The following is a 23608-nucleotide window of genomic DNA, read 5'->3' as shown; positions in this document are numbered from 1 at the left end:
GTATTTGTAACACTGACCTGCAACTACTTAAGAGCCAGTAGTTGCATACTCACATTCAGGCATATGCATGCACGAAGCGTCAAACAACAACAAAAGTGGAATAAATTTACAAAAAATAATTTTAAAATGTATCCATTCACAAAGCACAGCCCCATGCAAAGCAAAAGAAAACACTGTCCATCTGAAATGGGAAAAGTGGCAAATGCGAGCGGTAACAACATCAGCTTGAGACAAAAACAAAGCGAATCCATTTGCATGTCATTTTCTGGCATGGCCAAGGAGCACAAAGATTGGAATTAATGGAGCAGCTAACTCTGTTTATTAAATGACTGCAGCCCACAGCCAATGTGCAGCAGACACTTACAGTGCAGGGCAGGTGCCCAGAAGCTTTAGCAGCGGGTTAGACTGGACTGGGCGCCCCACAGAAATGTGTCACCAGTTTGGAGACAGCGGGGCACGCCGCTGCCCGAGTCCGCGGGCGGCTGGTAAGGCGTGCGCGAGCTCGCACGCGCGCGCTGTGTAGAGGCACACGCGCGCACACGCACACACACACGTGGCAGCACGCACATGCGCGCGTACCACACGGCGTACATTCACGCACGGCACACGCGCAGCACAGGAGGGCAGGGAGAGGTGCGAGAGGAGGAGAAGGGAGTGCAGAGAAGGGACAAAAGCCTCTTAAACTCGAGGACACCGCAGTACAGCCGTAAAGGATTTGCGCTTCTGCTGCAGTGTGTTAGTATTAACAATGCAATGATATAACAGCCAGACTATCCATTTAACAAAGAGTACAATTACGTTTCCAAAGATTATTTCGGGTGGCACCCCACGTTGTTTTGCATGATGTCCAATGTTTCTGACTTTTCACCCGCTGCAACATGACGCGAAACATCGGACATACTGCTGAACAACGTACAGCATGACGAGAAAACACACGGGAGAGCTGTACATCACAACTAAGACACGCTGCGTAGTAACCCTACACTCACTCGGTCATAATCTTACTTTAATCCTTGGTGCTTGCCACCATCTAGGTCTTTAACCATTATCGTCATTGTACAGCTATGAACTTTACACCTGCAAACTCAGAGGGCAGTTTTAGTCCACATCGCCGTCAGTAAATGCTCAACATCAATGTAAATTGAACAAGCATGTCGGTTCTTCATATTGCATCAAAGCGTGTTCATGCGAAGCCTATAAATAAGGGGACAACTATACCTACATCATGACCGTCCTGCACTTGCTGATCTCTCAGTGGAATAGCTGGACCAATAGTGCAGTGGTTTACTCTTTATGGAGTGCAAACACTTTACTATGTCATGCCTGGCCTTACACAAAAAGCTAGCCGGAGATTTGTAGCTTGAATTAAAGGTCAACAAGAGGACCAACAGTCATTTTCCAAAAAATCATCGACCCTGAGATAAAGAAAATGGAAGAGGCGCACTGTGGGGGCCACCCAGCCCCAGGTGAATTCTGCAGTGCCTTGCCCAGCACACAAAAGCAGATCGCTTTTGATAGGCACTGTCGAAAAAAAAAGATGAAATACTAATGGAGTGTGATAATAACCGCAAATATTAGAATGTTTGTCACTGAACGTCCTCTGGAAGAAAAGTAATTTGAAGTATACATTCAAAGTTTGTAATTACGTGAACATTTTTTTCCATTATATTTTACTTTCAGGTCATACAAATTTGGCCCGAAAAATATATTGTTTAAATATTAAACGAATATTCTAAATCAACTCATGCATGAAATAAATTCAATCACGTTGCATTTCAACAATGCCACAGTGATATTAAAGCTTGGAGCTCTTGCTGTGTCCATCGCATGTGCTGTCTGAATATTGCTGAAAACATGACTTTTTCATAAGTCCATTCAGCTTCACATGGCCGAAGAAAGCATACTATAGTAATCTGGGTCTATAATGTTAACCAGAGCTGTGGGTAGAAACACTGGGAGGGCATTTTTATAACCGGGATTCATTTTCACAACACTTCACAGCTCATAAAATTCTGTTTTAATACAGCAACGGCGCATCATGAAGTTAGGTGAAATATCTCTCGGTGCAACAGTCCAAGCATTCACCAAATGTCGGTGCGTAGTAAGGTCACATTGGTCCCTCCAGGGTGCCCACACTTCCTGGAAAAAATGTCGAGCTTGTAAGAAGGTCGCAAAATATATCTAACTTTACTCACATGATCATCGATTCCTCCACCCACTTGGACGACTCGGTCCAACAGGCCAACTGTTTCGTCCGATTCTTACCATGTTCCAACACCACACCGCAGGTCAGACCACTTCTCTTTATGCTTTTTATTTGCTCCTGCTCGTGCTGCTCAATTTTGGCATTCGCTCCCATGGGATATTTTCCCAAGGACTTATAACATGGCTCAAATCAAGGAACATATTGAGTTGTATCTATTACATCCTCAATAGTCCTCCTCTGTTTGTTGATGGTCGCTAGGCATTTTGGGCCTGTGCTCAGAAAATGCGATAAAAATAGCACTAGGGCTTCCAGCATTCACATTATTACGTCAGCTGGCTGACAAGTCACCAATTTCACGAAAACACTCACATTCATCAATAACACTGCCATGAAAGGAAAAAAACATGTAGCAGGTGACGTTTCGGCAAGTGATCCTTATGGCTGTACTCCGGGGTACCAAACAATACAAAATAGCCGAGGCAATTAAATATTTTATTTCTGGGACACTCTTTTTTCCAGGGGTGTACTTAACTCCGCAACTGGGCTACCAATCAATCCGAAATCAGTGCCACACTCTACGATGTCGAAACGCAGCGAGGACGATTGCGCTGAAACCCTGAACGCTCGTATGCACCGTAGTGGTACATCATGTACAGCTCGTCGAGATGAGTCGATTGCCGGATCGCCGACCATCAACAGACTAAAAATGACTGCATCACGGACATTATTCGAGAGCCGGGGTACTATGGTACCCCGGGGGTATCACCATGATGTTCAAATGGCCCTTCTCCACCAGCGGCAGCGGTGGCAGCAGCAGCGACAGCGGCGATTACCTGAAAAGTCACCTATAATAATACACTTGTCCTTTCAAGGCAGTGTTATTGACGAACGTGTCGAATCATTTTTGTTATTCGTGCTCATGCGCCATTGACAATGCAGCATCGGCAAATAATTAATCTGTTTCCCCAATTTCATGGATCACATTGAAAATAGTTGAAAACAGTCCTCAAACAACCCACCGCTTAATGAATGCCTCCCCACGCAGCATCAATCGTGGGGGGAGGCAGGCAGGGCCAGTTTAAATATCGTCTCACCACTGACATTAACCACGGCTGGGAACCGAACCGAGGTAGCAGGGTTTGTGGCGCAGTGCACATGCCACTGTACCTCCGATTAGCACGGTTGGTGCGACAAAAAATAAATTAAACATGAGCAATACGCTCCACCCCCAGATTGAGAAGGGAGCCCCCTAAAACATAAATTGATTTCAGAAAAACATGTTTGTTGTTTGTTTGTTTCTTTAAACTTTAAGTTCTGTGCGATTAAATCTACAGTGGTGCTCTGCCATTGTCTTGACATTGCAACTTCAACCTGTCCCACGTTGTTAAACATTATCTGCAGCAAGAAGAGATTCTGTGTCTCACAAACACACAATACATATTTAACAATCGTCTTTTCAGGTAGCAGTAGTCTTTGCAAAGAGCACTGCAAAAAACACGGTCACGTATGTTTGTTGAACTTATTTTGCACCGGACGGAGCCAACAGTGCACGGTAATGGCTTTTGCACCTGGAATCATTTGTTCTATTTCACATTACACTGGTGCTAAACTTTTGCAATTAAAAAGACATGCAGGTATGAAGTAATTGCTTGGGAAATGGCAGAAGTTTCAAATAAATTACGGACCAGGTGGCTCAGTGGTCGAGTGAGCGGTTCACAAGAGGAAGGTTTTGGGAGTTCAAATCCTGTTGGGGGGGGGAATTGACTCAGCCCATCATCCCTCCGAGGTCAATAAAGTGAGTACCGTGTTTTGTCGAGAAGCCAACAGTGGTTGTGAAATGTGGACATTTTCACCACTGGATCCGGAGCTGCAAACGGGGCATGATCACTGCCTACATAACAAGCTGGTCAGCACGCTTCGACTGTTAACCGCAGAGGAACCAGAGCTCCATTCCAGCCACGGCTAACACCATGGCCAAATAATATCAAAACCTAGACCTGCCCCCCCCCATCTCCCCTTCAGCGGGGGCAGCAGGGGGAGGGGCCGTCCTGGTCCACCCTTTGCCAACCCACACCTAGCAGCAGCGTGAAGTATGGTAAGTAAAAAAAAATCCTATGACCAATATTCAGTGCCGGACTATCCTAGTAGCAAAACTAATATATTCTACGGGCCTCGCACTTTCAAGGGCCCCGCGGTAAATGCTTTCAAGCTATTAATGCCGGTTCAGTGATTATGCACTTGCTCTATTACTATAGTACTATAGTGCCTTCAACTTTTATGAACGACTGGGTGTTTAAGGATAGCGATTTGTCGTATTATCTGGCTGTATAAAAATAAAATTACTTTACTACGCAAGTAAAAAATTTGTATTCTTTGGGTCTTTCGGTAAAGTCACGTAGATAGTTACAAAAGCTTTAAGTCAAGATTTTAAAATTTGTGTTTTAATATTTTTTTTTATCTTTGGGCCCCTTTATAATATATGCTACAGGCCCCGCACTAGCTTAATCTGGCACTGCCAATATCGTGTGGGGTGGCCCTTCATCTAGCATTGGATTGAGAATGGCTATAATTTATGAAAATATATTTGTAGAAAATTATGTCTGGCTGGGAGGCACAGCGGTCGAGCGTGCAGTTCACAATCGGGAGGTCGCAAGTTAAAATGCCATTTGGTGCTCGATTCAATCCACTAATATTTTGGTGTTGAAAGGATGAGCACAAGCTCTGTGGGCAAGTGATTATAATTGTCCTAAGGATGGACTCACTCTGTCATAAAAATGTGGAATTTCCACCACTGGATTAAATGCTGTAAACAGCAGATGTGTACTTGCTTCAACGCTCATTAGAGCAGGAAATCCCTTTGACTTGATGTTAATAAATGAAGGCACCTGCAGGTAAACTTCGAAAGGCAAATAAGTCATGCAGCTGAGCAACAACCTTCCACAATTACTTAGCATGAGGAAGTGGGGCAAAAAAAACATCAAAGACTGCAAATCCTGTGTACACCAAATATTTGGTTTTACAAAACTAAATATCCGTAGAAACATCACAGCTAATAGCCCTTTTTAAAATATTCAAAACAACGCTACATGCACGTAGGAGTGGACTTGCACATGTGCATCCAACATGCAGGGTAACATGAGCTAGAGCTCATCAAACTGTATTCCGATTAATTCAAGAGTGGTGGAAAAGATTTCATTACAAGCATATTATAGCCATCTTACTGGGAATCGGAGAGAGAGACGGTTGCGAATCGGAGCGATGTCTGCACGTCTTCTTCCTCCATAAAAAAACTATTTTTGTTACCGACAATAAGTCACCAATTGCCATTCTGAACGTTTATATATATGTGCCACCAGTTGTGAAATTCCAGACAAAGACAGGTTGAAAACTAATTAAGTGCTCAATTGCATCTAATTGGCTTTCCTAGTAAAGTGCAAGGGGGGGGGGGAAAGATCTTAAATCAAACCGGTGATATACCCTCGTTTTAAAAATGATGCTGAATAAGTAACGCAGCACCAAGTGCCATGCTTCACGCACACCTTCAGCATTTTACAACTTGCGAGAGACCTGCAATAGAGCTTATCGCCTTCAGTTACAACGAACCTTTGTACCTTAACCCAGATCAAAAGTTACATAAAGCATTTTATCTAAAAACAAAAGAGGTTGTGCTAAAAATAAGGTGGCTGATAAGCCACGACGCTGTTGCTTGTGTTGCCCATGTGGCTTCAATGGACATCCATCTCTTGGCAACAAAACAACATTCCAACAGCGCCACAACACAGAATATTGAATTATTCTTGTGAGCCATTTGAAGTCTGCTTCATATTAAAAAAAAATCCACGATTCGCCAGCAAGCAAAATGCAATGTGACATAGCACCCAGAGGCATTCTGTTTACCGTGGAATACGTACCACTTAAAGTAATGTAACAAGTGAAGGAATTGCTATCACATACTATGCAAGTATTTGTTTAACGACCTATAAACACACACTTGGACCCTGAACTACCAACCGTGTTACAATAAAACAATAAAATCAGGCGAGTGCCCGACTGGTAAGAACTGGATATTGACACTGTTTCCTCAATTGGGAACAGAAGGATTTTTTTTCACGTATTAAATTTTGCAACTCCCCCCCCACCCCTCATCCAAAACACCGATTAAATAATTGCCAATTGGCTAAGGTGTAGTCGTAGTAATAATAATCATAATAAGTACAATAATTTTACATGAGGTGACGTGGTGGGTCAGAGTGCTGAGCCAGCACCACTGAGAACCCGGGCTTGAATCCTGGCAACCAGTTATGGTTCGAAAACCGGGGCATCAAGTAGAGCGAGTTGATGTTCTTAGCTCAGTGACTAATGACTGTACACACGTGAAAAAACACATCGTATTTAAATTTGGTTTGAACTTTATTAGCTAAATTCCAGTTCTGAAAATTGAAAATAATGGTTTGACTGCCAAGTGGCAAACCATCTCACTGCAGAGGGCATGGGAAAGGCCACTGGAAGGATTTTTTGAGAGACATTCTCTGACACATCAGGTGTGTTTGCTCTGTGAGATCCTAAACTAAGTCTTCGCCTCGAGACATTAGCACAATTGGAATACACTGGTGGGGGGGGGGGGGGGGAAAGAAAATACTAATGTTTTAAAATTTTCAGTCACGTGGGATTGTTTGACCATACTTCCATATGCTGATCAGCACGACTTGGTGAAGTGGGGGTTAAAGGCCAGCTGGAATATATACTCGCGTAATATATTATCTGTGGTCAGGGATCAAACCCAGGTCGTGAAGTTCATACCGCAGCGCGCTGACCACTGCACCACCGCTCCCACCCTATTAGCAAAGTGTTCGGCAATTAGATATAATAAGACACCAGTGCTTCTACACTTCTTACCGGTAAACATCTCTCCAAGCAGCTAAATACTGAAAAGGGAGAAACCATGCACGTACACGAGCATGCCGAAGCCAGGACGGCTCACCTGGGCACCGGCTGGACAGTGCTGCCGTTGGTGCTGACGGAGTAGCGCACGGAGTGGCCGCTGAAGGACGAGCGGCGGTAACGAGCCGCGTCCCAGCAGCACAGGATGGCGAGGAAAGCGCGGCGGAACGAGCGGTTGAGGAACGCGTAGAGGAGTGGATTGAGCGCCGAGTTGGCATAGCCCAACCACAGCCACGCGTCCCACAGCTGTGGCGGCGTGTCATAGTTCACGAACGGGTCGATCACATTGTTGATGAAGAACGGCGCCCAGCACAGGCAGAAGCAGCCCATGATGATCGCCAGAGTCTTGGCCGCCTTCGTCTCGTGACGGAAGCGCGTCGACTGCGTTTGCACCATCGTGGCCTGGGCCACCGGCACCAGATGCTGGGCCCTCAGTGGCGACGCGGCGCCCGAGGTCACCATTGTCACTTCGTCACCCGTGGTGTCCTTCGAGACGGCGCGCTGCAGCGAGCCGATCTGGCGCGCGTGGGCGCGGGCCGTCACGTAGATGCGCTGGTACGCGGCCGCCATGAGCCCCAGGGGGATGTAGAAGGCAACGAGAGAGCAGGCCACCGCGTACACCTTGTTCACCATGAAGATGCAGTGCGTCTGGTTCGCCTCCTTCGCCTGACCTAGCCGGAGCTCAAGCTGTGGCGCACGCGACTCGTAGGTTAGGTTACCGCAGCGAAGCAACAGAAAATCATGAAATAGCTCGCACAAAACAAGTCACACTTTTTTATATTTACATCACGCAGCGTGTAAAAAAAACCCAGCATTAACATCGCTATGTTACTGATGTATAGAGACTTATATCCTCTGTATAACCTACCTAGGCTGATGGGGCAATTGCTGTTAGCGAGCACCTATGAAAGCTAGCACAATACACGGGGGGAGGGGGTGGCTTGGCCAGCACCACGTCCAATCAACCGCTTTTTTCTCCCCAATGCCGATGTACACGTACCCCATCAGCTACCCATTTAAAGCCGAGTCAATCTAAGCGACGCTCCCAGGACCAGTTCAGATATACCTCCAACAATGTTAGCCAAAGCCTGGAATCGAAATTGGTTACCGGGGTTCGTAGCGCAGTGCGCTAACCACTACACTACCACTCAGACACATGCATATATCCTACTGTCAGACGCATAGAGACACATTCACGCAGTATATAAACACAGTCGCCGACAAATTAATAATATATTTGACATGGCTGAAATGAGGCCACCGCAAATGTGAGTCTTATCAGACATATGGCGGCGACCGAGTGAGGGGCTGGTAGGCATCCAAGAGAAACACCTGTTGTTCTATGCCGATGATGTTCCAGCCGTTGGCTATGGGGATGAACGAGATGAGGGAAGGGACGACCCAACACGCCCCCAGCATCAGCCCCACTCTCAGCGGCGTCATTTTATTTTGGTAGACCAGGGGCTTGCAGCAAATGGCGTAGAACCTGCACACGGACACACGTTTGCGTTGAAGCTTCCCGAGTGTACACACACGGGCAACTTTGTGCACATATAAGGGGCGGCAAGTGGAGAAGCAGAGTAATCACCATTGAGAGTTGTCAATCACCAAGGATAAATCCACGAAACGTTTAAATGGACTTTTGCATGAAATGGCTTTCCCATAAATTACTGCGACAATGAAACGAAACTTCTGCTGGCCTGCAGTCGGTTTTGAGTACACAGAGTGTTTCGCAGTTGAATGCAAGAGGTTGGCAATTGCACCCACAACAGAAGTAAGAGCTCTTAGTCTTTTTCTAATCTATCACTAATTATATTATAATGATGAATATTGGCGATTTTTTCTCAATAAAAGTTTCAACACGATGCCATTTGTTTGTAAATGAAGCACGATATAAATAATTATTTCCTATCAAAGTCCATTACAAATGGGGCACAACCACAGAGCGTTCTTCTTCAACGCAGAGTGATATATTGCCGCAATCATTTTGTAAGATTCCTCACGTGGCTGCCAGAGTGGGTTATGGATAGGCACACGGGTGGCACACTTTGTTGAGCAACGTTGCGCTTGCATCAGTTCATGCCAATAAAGTTATCCTCATTGAATACGCAGCGGGGATTGACGAACTCGAGGATCGCAGAAATAAAAGTGCGCTCGCTGAGAGCAGGCGGTTGGTTTGGAGGTGCAACACATTTGGAGGCTGTTAGCTATTGGCAATATGCGGTGTCTTTCATCTCCACCGTGCGCCAAGTGCAGAACTGAGCGCTAATATTAGAACGAGATGACTTGAGTCAAGGCATATTGGCACAGGCACAAAGTCAAAGTCCAAATGAAGATTTACGCACATATAAAAAAAATCTCAGAGACCAGAATAGTTGTGCATGCCTAGACAATATAATGGCACAGCGTTCTAGGCTGGTGCACATTTTTTTTACACTAGGTGTGGTCAATAGCAGTAATGGCAGTCATTGTATCCATATTGACTCCCGATATGTTTAAAGTAGCGTGTAATTACCCATTAATGGTTACCCCCAGTGCACACAAATTGAGAATTCCGTTGCAAATTGGTGAACTGTGGGACATTAGAGTTGAGTTTAGTCACTGCTGGATTTGAATCCCAATTGCTTGGGAAGGAGGACTCATCACTAACCTGTACCATATGTGCAAGTGAATTCAACCTCACTGACACCGTGTATTTAAAAAAGAGCAATGTTCCAGAAAGTCCTTTGAAAGTATGAATTTTATCCGAAATATTATCCTTTTTAGAATTCCTTCATGTTATGGTACTTGACAAATTTTGGATCATGGAAGAAAATGAGCATTACATGCAGTCCAGTACTTGTGAAAGTCACAAGGAAACTGGCTTAGTACAAAAGTATCAGAAACTAAATACCTGGCACAGTCTGTAAGAAGTTCCAATTCTTCGTTACGCTATTCAATGTACCAAAGAGTTCACCCAAAAAATCTGCTTTTTATTGACAACCTTGAACTAACCCCAGCGTTAAAATGCAATGATCCAGTCAAGCGCACAAAGGTTGAAAGGCAGATTTGTAGGTCTAACTTCATGCGCAGAGGTTTAGAGTTATTGGGGTTGATAAATACTATCGGGGCTACGATTGGTGATATGCACAGGATGTGGGCATGAGGGGGGGGGGATAATTTATGAATTGAGCTTTGGTCGGGGTTTTTGGGACCACCGTGGAAATTGACGTTGAGTGGACAGATGTTGTGGTGAGGAATTACCTGTCCAACGCGATGCAGCAGAGGTGCATGATGGAGGCAGTGGTAAACATGACGTCAAAGGAGGTGCGAATTATGCAGAATTTGTCGCCATAGGGCCAGTCGTTCTGCACCCTCTCCACAGCCCCAAAGGGCATCACAAGAATAGCCACCAGAAGGTCTGCCACTGCCAGTGACACAATGAAGTAGTTGGTCTTGATTTTTCTAACAAACGATATAAATTAACATGGGCATTGTTAAAACGAATGCATCGTTGACAACATTTTGGAATCTTGACTTAAAGCTTTCGTGACTGCAGGAATTCATATTCTTTGGGTCTATCGGTAAAGTCACGGACGACCACTTGTGTTGCGATCGAAACGTTGTAGATTTTTCGTTATTACCAAAAAACCCAAAGAATACATTTTTTGAAGTGTCAGTTTTGTTAACTGTTCCTACACCCATCATAACTTGTGGCAAAGGGATACAAAAACACATTAAAATATATACTCTTTGGTTCTTTCGGTAAAGTCACGTAAGTATAAAATAAAATAAATCACGACGTTTCGGGCAACAACACAAGCGTCCGTCATCAGGTGGGAAAGCCTAACATTAAAATATGCGTTCAGTGTCTCATTCTTGAGGTTAAAAATGTTACAGCTCAGTAACAGATTCAGCATTTAACTTCAGAGAGCATATTATAAGGACACTGGTTTATACCCGAGGCTGTAATTTTCTCACCTCAAGTAACAAAAGGATCCCTGTGGGGTTAGCATCGTATCCACAACAAATGTGGCCACGGCAATCATGCAATTATAAATTGAAAAGTAAGCATCCGTTCATTCCATTAAAAAAGGTATTGAACCACCACCTCGTACACCAAAACTTGACAATGCATTGGGTGAGCTAATCTGATGACTCAGAAGCCGAGGCCACTTAATGTGCAGCCACCAAAGCAAAGTTGAATGTGCCAGAGCCATTTCTGTTATCCATGTCAAGGTAGGAAAGAGCTCAATCTCACGCCTCTATACTTTGCCTCTGGGTCACATTTAGCTTGCATCTTTTCACGGAGGTTCCAGGCGGAGTTGAATTAACAAGCACATATTTGTATATAATACCATATTTCCCACCGTGACCAGTTGCTAACCTTATGGCGAATGCCCGCAAGCACAGCTGCATAAAATAAATGGTGCTCCCTTTATGCCCTTCGTTGCTGCTGCACAACAAACGCAAGTGGGTTAACCGCAAATGGGAACCGTGAACACCTGGGCAATGAACACGTATGAAATTTTTATACATTCACAGAGTTGGCTGTTAATTAGGTTTTCGACGCATTGGGAATGTAAACTCAACCATAAGGAGGGAGTTTGAACCCTCAATTCATGAAGATGTTTCAGCTGTGACTCACAATCCTGACTATTGTCATCCACAAATAAATAAATGTATAATGCACCTCAACCACAGATCCCTCACAATGCCCACTGGAATGCGTTAATGGGAACATAAGAGTAGACCATACAGGGCATATTAGATTCCCATTAGCCTTTTCCAAAAGCCTGCTAATGAGAAGGTTTTTCATTTTTGATGCAATGGGTAGTGCTGGGTGTATGACCACCAGATGAGGACCTCAGACAAAGATAATAGCGTGTCGTAAATTAAAGCTGCGTGAAAACTGTCTATATCAACTGCGTGTGTTGTTTATTTGCTTTCTGTCATGCATCCAAAAGCTACTACGAATGAAATAAATATATTCAATAGCTATTTTTTGTAAAGCAAGTGGCATTTACTTTGGCGAGAAAAACAAAACAAAAAAGCTTGCAAATAAACCACAGGGTAAAGGTACAGCTGTGCAATTGTTTTGCTCATGCCACTGCTAGCAGAAGAGCCTTTACTAGAGGGAGCTCTAGAGGGCCCCTCTAGAGACTGCATTTGGACTACTCATAAACTGACTTGTATATTAATAAAATTAACAAGTTAATAAAAGGAAATTATTATATATTGTTTTGTTTCACCATCACAGACCAGAAATAAAGATGTCCACAGCGAGCGATATGGGACATAAGGGTCAGTGTGTCATGCTTATTTAAAATACTGCACGTCACATTCCACTTTCGACACGACAGTTCACACGACACCACTGCCACCACAAGAAGTCTGATAAAACAGAATCTCATATAGAGCTATTGCTTCAGAATCTCGTACGCGTAATGAAGCAGATAGAGCGTTGCGTTGGCGTACAAAGAATGTCCCTCTCACACACGGCAGACAAATAGGTTTTGATGGCTTCTGAAATTGGCTGAGACAGTGGGCAATAGTTTGAAGTCAATGTCAACCAGCTAGCAGGGTAAACCCATTATAATATAGTATATGACATGGGGGAAGGGGGGGGGGAAGAGATGTTTTCTCTACGTCTGTACAAATCTGGTGAAGCAGATAAGGCGGGGGTGGGTGATTGGTACAAGGTCAGATACCTACTTGGAATAGCTGTGTCACTGTAGACAATTTTATACCATAAATGCGTTTGATATCACAGCGACGCTCGTTCTGCTGCAAATACATTTTAAATGTGAGCAATGCTGACCAAACTCCACACTAATCCTTCCAGTAGGAAACACATCCTCTTAAATGGGATTTATATCCGGACAAGTGGTGCCATTACACAAAAGATGCATTTGCGCATTGCTTTTTTTTCTCCTTTTCAGATGGATTATAAGAGGAGAGGGGGGGGGGGGAAGGGGGTGTGGTTGTGTAACACCGAGCCAACCTGCAAGGGTCAAATGAGGATCCGCTGCCAATGTTCTCCTCTTATGTTTCTGGAACAATCAATGGGATGGCTTAAAGCCATCGCTGCAAACGTAACCACGGGGCCCAGCCGAGTGAACGCGTGCACTGAAAGTGTTCCGAGGCAGTTTACACCTGCGGTTTGTTTCTGTCCCGGTTGAGGGGGCGGCGGGGGGGGGGGGGTTGCAGGTGGACTGGATAAAAGTATAAACTCCGCTCTCTGTGTCTCCATACGTGAATACAACGATTGTTTGTTCCATCGGACTTTTCGATTTCCACGTCAATTTTATCAAGCAGCATTTGCTAAAAATGAGCAAACTGTGGACAAATTTCAACCTTCTGGGTCTCATCAGCAGAGGCAGGTTGGTAAAACAATTACGAGATGCCTCTGGAAAGATCACACCATGCAACCTATGTGACTCCAATCAATGCAAGAAGCAATGCCCTGCACAAACTCATTACGCCCTGCCGTGGAACGTCATGGGTAATGGCATATTTACGCAAAACTACTTTGCGTCTCCACATAGGTCGTTGGACCTGATGATCGACAGAGGGTCTCACCGGAGGTGTCTATCCTTGCACACAGCAACCACCACCAGCAGGTTGCCCAGAATGGTCACAGCGATGATGATGGAGAAGATGCCGGCAAGGATGTACTTCTCGGCTTGGCTGGATGTATCATCGCTTACGGGATGACAAGAGCAAAGAGGGACGTGGTATTAGCCGCAGCCACCTCGAGCAGGCAAAGTGCTACCACGCTGCGTCTTTGATCGTGGTCAAAAAACCTATCAAATGCTCTACTGAGCTTTAAAATAATAATTTGTACCAACAGCAGGATAGTTTATAGTGTGAAACAAACAAACAAACAAGTCAATAACTTTGAACCAAACGGTTTCGTTGTTATTTTTTGAGAAAAACATTTTAGCCATATGTTCGCCAGCTCAGTCTGCTCGGAAGACGATCTCTCATTTGCTCAGTATTTAACCATGATGCTGTGTTCCAAACCTACTGGCCATACTTTAAATAGCCACCGAATATATCCAATGAATAACCAGATGAGATGCGCATGCCACTTCATTCTCTAGATTTTTTTTACAGCCCTTCATCAATCCACTGTTGGACGAAAGCCTCCTCACGCCAGTGTCTCTCAATGGGGTTGTTTGACCATACTTCACCACCCTGGTCAATGTAGGTTGATGAAGGAGTGCGGGCACTCAGGAGTGGTTCAGCTATCACTCATCACTGGCTGGCATTACCCATTGCTGCAAATCAAATCCAGGTCATTCACTTCATATTGCGGTGTGCTAACCACGATGCTTCCACGCCACCACTTAATTCTCGGGAATAACCGATTGAACGTTGTTATTTTTTTATACAAAAAAATACTTAACTATTCATTTCAAACCCAAATGTGCTCTTTGCAAAAAGACAAAATTCACCATTTGCACATGCGTTGACAACGGTCTTCTCCAATACAACGCCAATCACTGAGAGATGGGCAAGTCATGAAGGCGGAAAGCAATTCTGTGCAATTTTCCATTCCGTACCGATGAATTGTAGAAAGCATGCAGCAATTACTAGGTGCCACAATTGATTTTTCCAAAAGATATTAATGTTGAACAATATTGCATTTTTTTTTTAAAAGTAAAACAATTGAAGGCAATTGCACTTTCATTTTCTGTTTTGTGCACGCCTGCTTTTTCAGAACCCATTCCATATTGTGCGATAAAGGCGAGCCACACAGAATGACGTTTGAATAGCATTATTGTTATCAATACTGTGTGCGGAATTGTGTTTTGTGCAATTAATATCCAAGCACGCATACCACTGTAGCTATGAGACTACTGTATTCTGTTTAATTAGATATATTCTAGGCAGAACCCATAAAGTAAAGAGAAATTAGACAAAAGATTAAGATATCTCATGTTGGCAAGCCTTACACCTACATGCCCACTCTTGTTCACTGCATGCCCATTTACCTGCATGTTAATGACGGAATGTGTGGGCTGCATTTCTAATACCCTGACATGCCAGAAAAGTTGGTGCGAAATTTTATGTCGGTGTCTAAGCCAATGCTATCTTGAAGTTCTTTTCAATGTAGAATATAACATCACAAATATCTCAAGCTAGCCGATACATCTCCTAGATAGAGTTTCTCCACAAAATGTGTAAATTAAGTCTGGTCCACTTTTGTGCACCGCGTTCGATTGTGACAACATGTTTAACACCTGCAGACTTGTCTCATTTCTTAAAGCCACCTTCTGAAGCATCTATTTAAAGAAACGTCACGTCTTCACGCTCTGTGCACTTCAGATCAACATTTGTTTTTATATTTTCATTCACGACATAAAATATGCAATTGGTGTAAGCTTTCCATAGTCACAAACGCTCACGTGTCATTTGAAAAGTATCAAATGGCAGAGGCTGCAATGGATATCAGGGTAAATGAATATACTCAAGAGACACCAACAAAAATAGGTGACTTGTGGTGGCTTAGGGGTCAATGCACCGAGATGGCACTCATAAGATCTTGGGTTCTTATCTTGGCAGCCACCTGTGATTATCCAGGGTTCTCAAGCGTAGCGAGCTAATGTTATCATCCTGGTAAAAAAAAATTAATGAGAACAAATAATGAATTGATTTGCCTGTTAAAACGATGGACATGTATTCTCTGTAGGGTGAGTGGGAAAGCCTAATCCACACTCGGAGGGGATGAAGAGGTCACTTCGAAAGCACCTTGGCAGTAGTTCTGATAATATTCTTATACAGGCAATGTTCTATTGCACAGGGGCGATTGCATTGCTCTGCAAGTGTTCCAAATCAGTGCTTCGTCTCAATTACAAAGTAAAAAAAAAGAATAATATTGTATGAGTAAACATGTGGTAACTTGTTAAACAATTACACCAATTCGTCCACGTACACTCATTAAATGGTCCATCGTGTTACTGCTACCACATTTCCTTCGACAAAATACACTCGACTGCACTTTACAGAGACCGGTATACATTTAAGTGACGACGCCAGGTTACGGTCAACACAGTAAAGCCACTTACTTGTTAAAGGTGGTGTTATTGCCATACATTTCTGTTTTCTGGCATCAGCGTACGTGCCGAAAAGGCACAGGGCAAAGGCGGCAGCCAAAATCTGCGGGGGAAATTTGAAGAGAGAAAAAAAAAATCAGCTTTGACGACTGTGGATTTCACACAAGACAATGCCCATTCAAGTTATAACATGCGAATGTTGCAAAAAGTCATGGAAAAAAAATCACAGTTGACCTTTGTACCTGTTTATGAAGCATTGCGCTCCTTTAAAACCACATTTGACTGAATAACAGGCACACGTTTCGTGTTCTGACCGTAATTAAAATGTTTGCAGCATCATCAAATATTTAACACATCAATTAATATTTTTTTATCATTTGTGCGCGGCCGGTTTATTATAAAAAAGCTACGCAGTTTGCGATGTGGAAGGGCGAGTCATAGAATTCAAATTGATTTCAGAATCTCCTTTTTTAAGACATCGCTTCAAAAACAAATACTTGGCCTGTGGCATTGGCTACGTACGGTGCGAAAGAAGTTAAACATATGTCCATTTAGCAGTAACGCTCCTCAGTAGACAATACTAAATAAGGTTTGACTGCACAAGTTCCATCTGATGCAGAGTATAGAATACACTCGAAACAAAAGCATACACTCAACGAATTCTCTCTGCGATGAAGAAGGTCCAATGCCTGCGATGTTGCCCTTACATCCCCCCCCGCCCCCCCCCCCTGTTTAGGGCAGTGTTATTAACAAATGCGCTCAATTGTTGTTGTTGTTGTTGTTGGTGTGATTTGTGCTTTGTGCACCACTGCCAATGCAGTATCACGAAAAAATATGGTTGAACAAAAGCATATCATTCTTATATAGTCAAGAATGATAATAGATGCTCTAGCAGTGCCTGCACATATTGCACTTAACAAAGAGGGCAAACTGCTTTTTATGATGTAATATCCTTTGCCTTGGAGTATTTACCTCTACCATAGTAAAGTAAGTTAGCACGCACTCAGCAGAAATCCTGTTATGGCCATCATATATGATGCATTGTAGACACAATGTAGTTACATGGCAAATTTAATGGATACTCAACTTGACTTTCCAAAGGTACTAGTTCACCTTTAATAATTAAAAAATAATTTACATCTAGGCACGTTTAGATTCTCAGGGTTTAAAATGTTTACACGAATCCTGCCTCCATTCAGACAGCTGTCTTTCCGACAGACCTGTTCTTCACCTGAGGACGGCTGCTTGCGTTGTGGCCGAAACGTCGTGAGAATTATTTTATTATGTTTTATTTTTATTATTTATTATTTCCCTTCTACATGACTTTACCGAAAGAACCAAGAAGACGAATCTTGCCCTTTCGTTTTTTATGCAAAGTATCAGTCTTTAAAACATTGCTTTCGTGTTATTCATCTTCGTCATGGGTAGTTATCATACTATCTCTAATAAAATACACGTGCTATATCTGCAAACCTACCTGGATTCAATTACTGACCATGCAAGTGGTTGTCTGGCCCTGACATACCCGAGCCAGACTGCCATAAATGAGCGCCTGGTGCGGGTGTGTTAACATCAGCCCTGGGGATACAAAGACGGCCAGCCGTGCTGCTCGTTTCCACCACACCCCCATCCCATCCCTCTCTGCTCGAACCCGCCCTTACTAGGTGCTCGCAAACAGCCCTTGCTCCTTCATTCCACGTACAAGGCTAAATATGGGGGTGGGTGGGGGGGCATCTATGTCTTTATACGCGAGATACAGACACCGTTGCTGCGTATGGCGCAGTGTAGATAATTCCGTGGTGGTGGCGTGCCGCGTTTGTATGGCCACGCGGCACTGCGCTCCGGGTGCTGTTTGCCCGGTGCGCACCTCTGTGCTCTGTTGAGCAACGTTTACGATTGAGACCTTTACCCCGGAGCCCGCAATCTCACATCGACAGCCCTTGTATGCTAGAGATTAAGCATCGTTGCATCCGCGAGACGTGCTCATAGTGTTCCTGCCCGCATTCGTCGACTCGCACGAGAACGCACGTGCCACGTACATCGTCACGTACATCCCCTATTCACGGCAACGGGTTCCAAATATTCAAAAGTTGCATTTGCGAATCGATTGCGAACATTATTTCGTTCAGATAAATACGGTGTAACGCGTCAATCGTATCAAACGGTGAAATGCAATCCCGCCCGCGTGTTTATTATACCGTTTTCCGTTGTTCAGTCCCTTGTTGTTTCAATCGACTGCTGGGTGATGGCATCAGCACGCAGAGTCGCTTGTGGAGGTTGTTTGACCATACTTCAACTGGCTGGTCGGTGCAAGTTGGTGAAGGGGATTGGGGAGGGGTGGGGGAGGCAGGATAGGTTGAGACAACACTCGCCGCTGACGTTATGCGTGACCGGATATTGAACTTGAGCCACCGGGTTCAATAGCGCAATGCGCCAAACCACTGCGCCACCGCTCCCTCGCACATTACATTACAAGGAGTTGAAATGGATATCAATACGTTCAATAAATAAACACCGTCCTGACGATTGCAGCGCAACACGAAGCACACTTGTTTAATGTTTTACCACGGTGCTTTGCTCGGGTAAAATCGCGATGTCACTAATTGTCTTTGTAATCGAATGCATTCCCTTACGCCGGCGAGAATTAGTCTACTTCAAGTTCTCTGCTAATTAAATAGCGGCCCAGCTGTCGTGGCGCTGATTAATGGATTAAATTAACAGATTCGAGAGCAAAAAGCGTATAGGCGTAACCTTGATTCTAGGCAAACGCTTCAATTATTAATCTTTTAAAATGTGAAATGTCAAAGATTTCACTGTTTCATTATCCATGCGTCGTAAACTCTCAGCGAGAGCGTAAAACACGTACGTGTTACCTACCGGTCACTGCGCATACCTGTTCCACTTAACTCTTGCAAACATACCAGCTACCTGTACAAACAGCAGAAACTAGGGGCGCATACATCACAGCGCGCCAAGACAAAAGCCAACAAGACAAAGCAAAACACTTCGCTTAGGTTTTCGTGCTTTGTTCTGCTTTAGCTCACCCCCCCCCCGCCCACCGATACGGCTTTGGGCTGTAGCCAGTGTAGTTCGGCACGATGTCCGCCGTTTTGCTCCACGTGCTGGGAGCTTTTTCAACAGCGAAACGTCGGACATCGTGCCGAACAACCGGAGAGTTCGCCAGCCAAAGGCTCGTGCATAATAGACAACAAACACCCCCCCCCCACCCCATCACACCATCACAATGAATAATGACCTCTCGCGTTTTTGACATTTAAAAGGCACGCCTCCACTCACGGGCGAACGGGCACGTGAGGTTATCTTCCATACAGCGGTCAGTTTCTTTCTCGCCAACAGGTAACATTATCCATCAGTTCAGGGAGGGAGATGGGGGGCTCGTGTGGGGGGTGGGGGGGGACCTCTGGTGACGACCTCCTAACGAGGGGAAGCGCTGACGTCCAGGTGAAATCAGCGGGCACGCACGAGGTTGTGCCCAACATCGGCAGCGACAAAGACGCCTCCCCGCCGTCAATAATCCCCGACCACGGATCGCGCACATTTGTCGCGTTAATTTGAGGACAAAATGCAGCGCATGATGGAGGTGTGCGGGTGGTGTGTGGTCCAAAGAGCACGCTCGGCCGCTCGTCTTACCGGGTGCTGAATGGCCTTTTTTTAAACGCCGCACCGACAGGTAGGTACATAACTCAATTCGAGGCGGATGGTCAACCAAGGACCGGTTCAGTGTGGTACCCCTCGCCACTTTGTGCGAGTTGTGGTCGGGAATCGAACTCGGGTTGTGTGTTTTTTTTCTTTTCCTAGCCGGGTTCGGAAGGAAAGCGACCGGCGCTTTAGCGATGCAAGGGGGAGTACACACCAGGCAGCAACGCGAATCACCAACCAGAAACGCATTCCGCTCAGGCAGAACACAAACCACTCAGGAACAACACAGGCCACCAAGCAACAACATAAAACATTAAGGAACAACACAGGCCACCAAGCAGCAACACAAAACATTAAGGAACAACATAGGCCACCAAGCAAGCAACACAAACCACTCAGGAACAACACAAACCACTAAGGAATAAATAACACAGACCGCCACCAAGCAAGCAACGCAAAGGCACTTACCTCCAGTGCGGGATATCCAAATCCACTGCGAATCCAACAGGTATGGGGCAACCAGGGTCGCCAGGGATGACGAACAGTCCGTGGTCTGCCCGTTAGCTGCTGCTGATGATGTTGCCGGCACCGAGCAGTATCCCGGAGCGCCGATGCTCAGCCCATCCCACGACAAATCAGGATGCACTTCTCAGCGCAAGCCTCATCACAGCCAAGCAAGCCCAAGCTGTCTTCTCGTAACGACTTCTCTCTCGGTGAACTATGTCACGGGTGGGGGGGGGGGGTAATATAGGGGGGTGGGGGGTGGCTGGGCTGTGACGGTGGTTAGGTGGTGGTGGTGGTGGTGGGTGGCTTTACGAGTTGGGATTGTGCAGCTCGCCGCATGCGCGCCGCGCGTTTGCGGTGCCGCGCGGTTTTGGGAAGAGAGAGAGAGAGACGCGAGCGAGAGATGCGCAAATTGAATCACCAACGCAGCGGAGGCCGATGAGCCGCGGGCGCAAGAAGAGCAGAGAGAGAGAGGGGCGCGAGCGTGCGCGCGTGTGGCGACAGGAGGAGGTGGTGGAGGAGGAGGAGGTGGTGGAGGAGGACGCGTCTGGCGTCTCTTGTTGGTTGGCCCGTGGAACCAGCGCGCCCCCCCCCCCACCCCACCCCGGAATGGAACGCGGCGTGCGCTGCAAAGCGGCCGAGTTAATCCCAAGTGACTCACTCGGCACCGCGAGGTTGGGCGTCGTAGAAACGACGGAGTGACAGATGTGTCCGTGTGTGTGTGGCATAGGTATGGGGAGCGGCAGCGTAGTGGTTAGCGCCGCTGAGCTGCGTTCGATTCCTGTTCACGGCCAACGCGCCAGCGACGAATATCTGAACCGGTCCTGGGCATCACCTAGGTGGACTCAGACGCAAATGAGTACCTGGTGCGGTGTGTAAATATCGCCACTAAGGAGACAAAGGCGGTCAGACGTGTTGGTGGGCCACCCACCCCCTCGTGTATCGCTCCGGCCTTCATAGGTGCTCGCTAACAGCACTTGCCCCAACAGTCTGTTCAAGGCTACACGGGGGATCTTTGTCTCTTTGGCATGGTGGCTGTCAAAGGATATTAAATCATTGGTGCTAACACCACTCTCCCCAACAGTCTGGTGAAGAAGCCTCGTCTGCGCAAGAGGTGAGAGACGATGACGCGGTTCAGATACAAAGTGCGACCACAGCCACCAATCACCACGATGGAATACAACGAATTTGGTTCATCGACCAACCTCGCCACGCTCAGCCACCATTCACCGCCGCCAACGATGGAATAATCATCCCGGACACTGGGAATGAGAGTCGAACAGAGAGAGGAGAGACGGACAGCTCGACATCTCTCTCTGATCGGGAGTTTGATTGCTTCCTGCCGAGTATTGGTGGGAAACACTCAGAAATGTGGAGTCGTGAGTGATTACACAAGTACGCAAAGACAAAGATCCCCCGTATAGCCTTCACCGACTGTTGGGACAAGCGCTTTTAACGAGCACCTACGAAAGACAGCAACGGCACACGAGGGGTGGGTGGCCAGCACCACGCCCGGCCGCCTTTGTCTCCCCAGTGGCGATGTTTACACACCGCACCAGGTACTCATTTGAGTGAGCGCGCTAACCGCTCCCCACAAGTACACAGACCCCCACACACACACAAAGGCGTACATTAATGTACAGTACATACATTTATGTACACACACACCCAGACTAAATACAAACACGGACAAACACACGAATAAGCACACACACACGTGTAGAGATTACAGGCCCACACATTAACAGACGCACGCGCATATAAAGAGAAAATATATATGCCGTGTAGCCTTTGATGTGTATACATCACATATGTATTCGCCATACCAGAAACTCGTTTAAGGCCGAGTGGACCAAGAGGAGGTACATGACCGGTTCAGATATTCGCCACTTATGTTGGCCGTGGTCGGAAATCGAACGCAGGTCGACGGGTTCGTAGCGCAGTGCGCTAACCACTGCGCCACCGCTCACAAAAAGACACCACCACCACAACATGCGTACACATGCAGAGGAACAAAATACAAGCACCCCCCCCCCCCCCGTTGAGTCTTAACAGACTGTCGGGGCTGTTAGCGAGCACCTATGAAGACAGGAACGGCACACGATGAGATTCTGTGTCCAGCACAACGCCCATCCGTCTTTGTCTCCCTAGTGCCATTGTTGACACATCGCACCAGGTAATCATTTCAGGATGACTCTACCTAGGGGGTGCTAATTGTCACTAGAGACACAACAAACGCACACACACACAGACCAAAGACACATACGTACATTCAGAGGCATCCATACGTAGAAACACACACACAGATACAACACAAATACAAAGAGACCACAGACAAACACACGCATTGACAGACTCAAACACATGCTGGCACAAGACCCTCTTGGCTTGGACGCATGATTAATGCTCGTAAATTATTACAGGGCTGCACATCCATAAGCAGGTATTACAAGTAATGCGTGCAGGCAAAGTGGCCACAATTATTGGATTGGTATAAAGTGCATGCGCGTGCGTGCGTGCACGCGCATTAAGCAGAGACGACTGGACCGCTTCACTACAAGTGTCGATTAGCAAGAGTATTGTAATTATTGTATGCCCAATTACGAGATGATTAAAACTGTTTTTATTTAATTTTAATACGTGTGTGTATATGTCGTGTGCTTATTATTCGTAATAATTGAATATCAGGGGGGAAATTTTAACTTACTCAGATCGCCAATGACGGAGATTCGAACGTCTTAAATTGCTTCTCAGCTTGTAAAATAAACTAATTAAGTATTTAAGCACAGTGGATTAGAGCGCTATTTTCAATTCGCATATAATATGCCCCATTATAATCCACGGTGCTGTATTGTATTGGATGGCCAATGCAGCAGCAGCCATGGTCAATCCACTGCTGGATGGAGGCCTCCCCAAGTCACTGCCACTGACGATCCTGCGATATTATGATCCACCTAGCTATTGCACGTAAATTAATTTCACGGCTCCATCTCCACGAAGAACATCCATGCTATGCCCAATTATGGAATGCGTACAAGTGTGTGTTTTTAGTATAAATGCTTGTATATTTTTCACGTGATTGCCATTTCTGTACAATTGTGACGAAATCATGTAGAATATCCCCAGACCACCCTTGAAAAATAGACTTCAAGTCTCAATGGGTTTTCACCTCATAAAATAAAGTCTATCAATCAAACGTTTAACATTCTAACTATCTAAAGTTCAATGCAGTGATATACATACATATTACACGATG

The 23608-nt window shown here is 45.5% G+C and overlaps 1 protein-coding gene across 5 annotated transcripts in view; it reads right to left on the bottom strand.

Annotated features, from left to right (window-relative positions):
- The window catches only part of HTR4 (5-hydroxytryptamine receptor 4), a 43672-nt gene extending 22846 nt beyond the window's left edge, over positions 1 to 20826 (bottom strand). For 3 of the 5 annotated variants that reach the window (XR_009755252.1, XM_061553115.1, XM_061553116.1), the window contains exons 1-8: positions 20317 to 20826; positions 18387 to 18488; positions 16201 to 16291; positions 13709 to 13831; positions 10391 to 10591; positions 8480 to 8633; positions 7188 to 7834; positions 365 to 515 (exon numbers count right to left, since the gene is read on the bottom strand). Coding sequence is in view for 4 of the 5 variants with exons in the window: in XM_061553115.1 (XP_061409099.1) it covers positions 401 to 515; positions 7188 to 7834; positions 8480 to 8633; positions 10391 to 10591; positions 13709 to 13831; positions 16201 to 16229 (1269 nt within the window). In the remaining variant the exon portion in view is untranslated. The remainder of the gene's footprint in view (positions 1 to 364; positions 516 to 7187; positions 7835 to 8479; positions 8634 to 10390; positions 10592 to 13708; positions 13832 to 16200; positions 16292 to 18386; positions 18489 to 20316) is intronic. The other 2 variants (XM_061553118.1, XM_061553117.1) reach the window with 2 other exon arrangements.
- Positions 20827 to 23608: the final 2782 nt, after the last annotated feature.

Source organism: Lethenteron reissneri, chromosome 17 (genome assembly GCF_015708825.2).
Source record: "Lethenteron reissneri isolate LAM-NWPU_2019-01 chromosome 17, ASM1570882v1, whole genome shotgun sequence".
In the NCBI taxonomy this organism is placed as follows: Eukaryota; Metazoa; Chordata; class Hyperoartia; order Petromyzontiformes; family Petromyzontidae; genus Lethenteron; species Lethenteron reissneri.
This window is presented reverse-complemented; position numbering and strand designations above follow the sequence as displayed.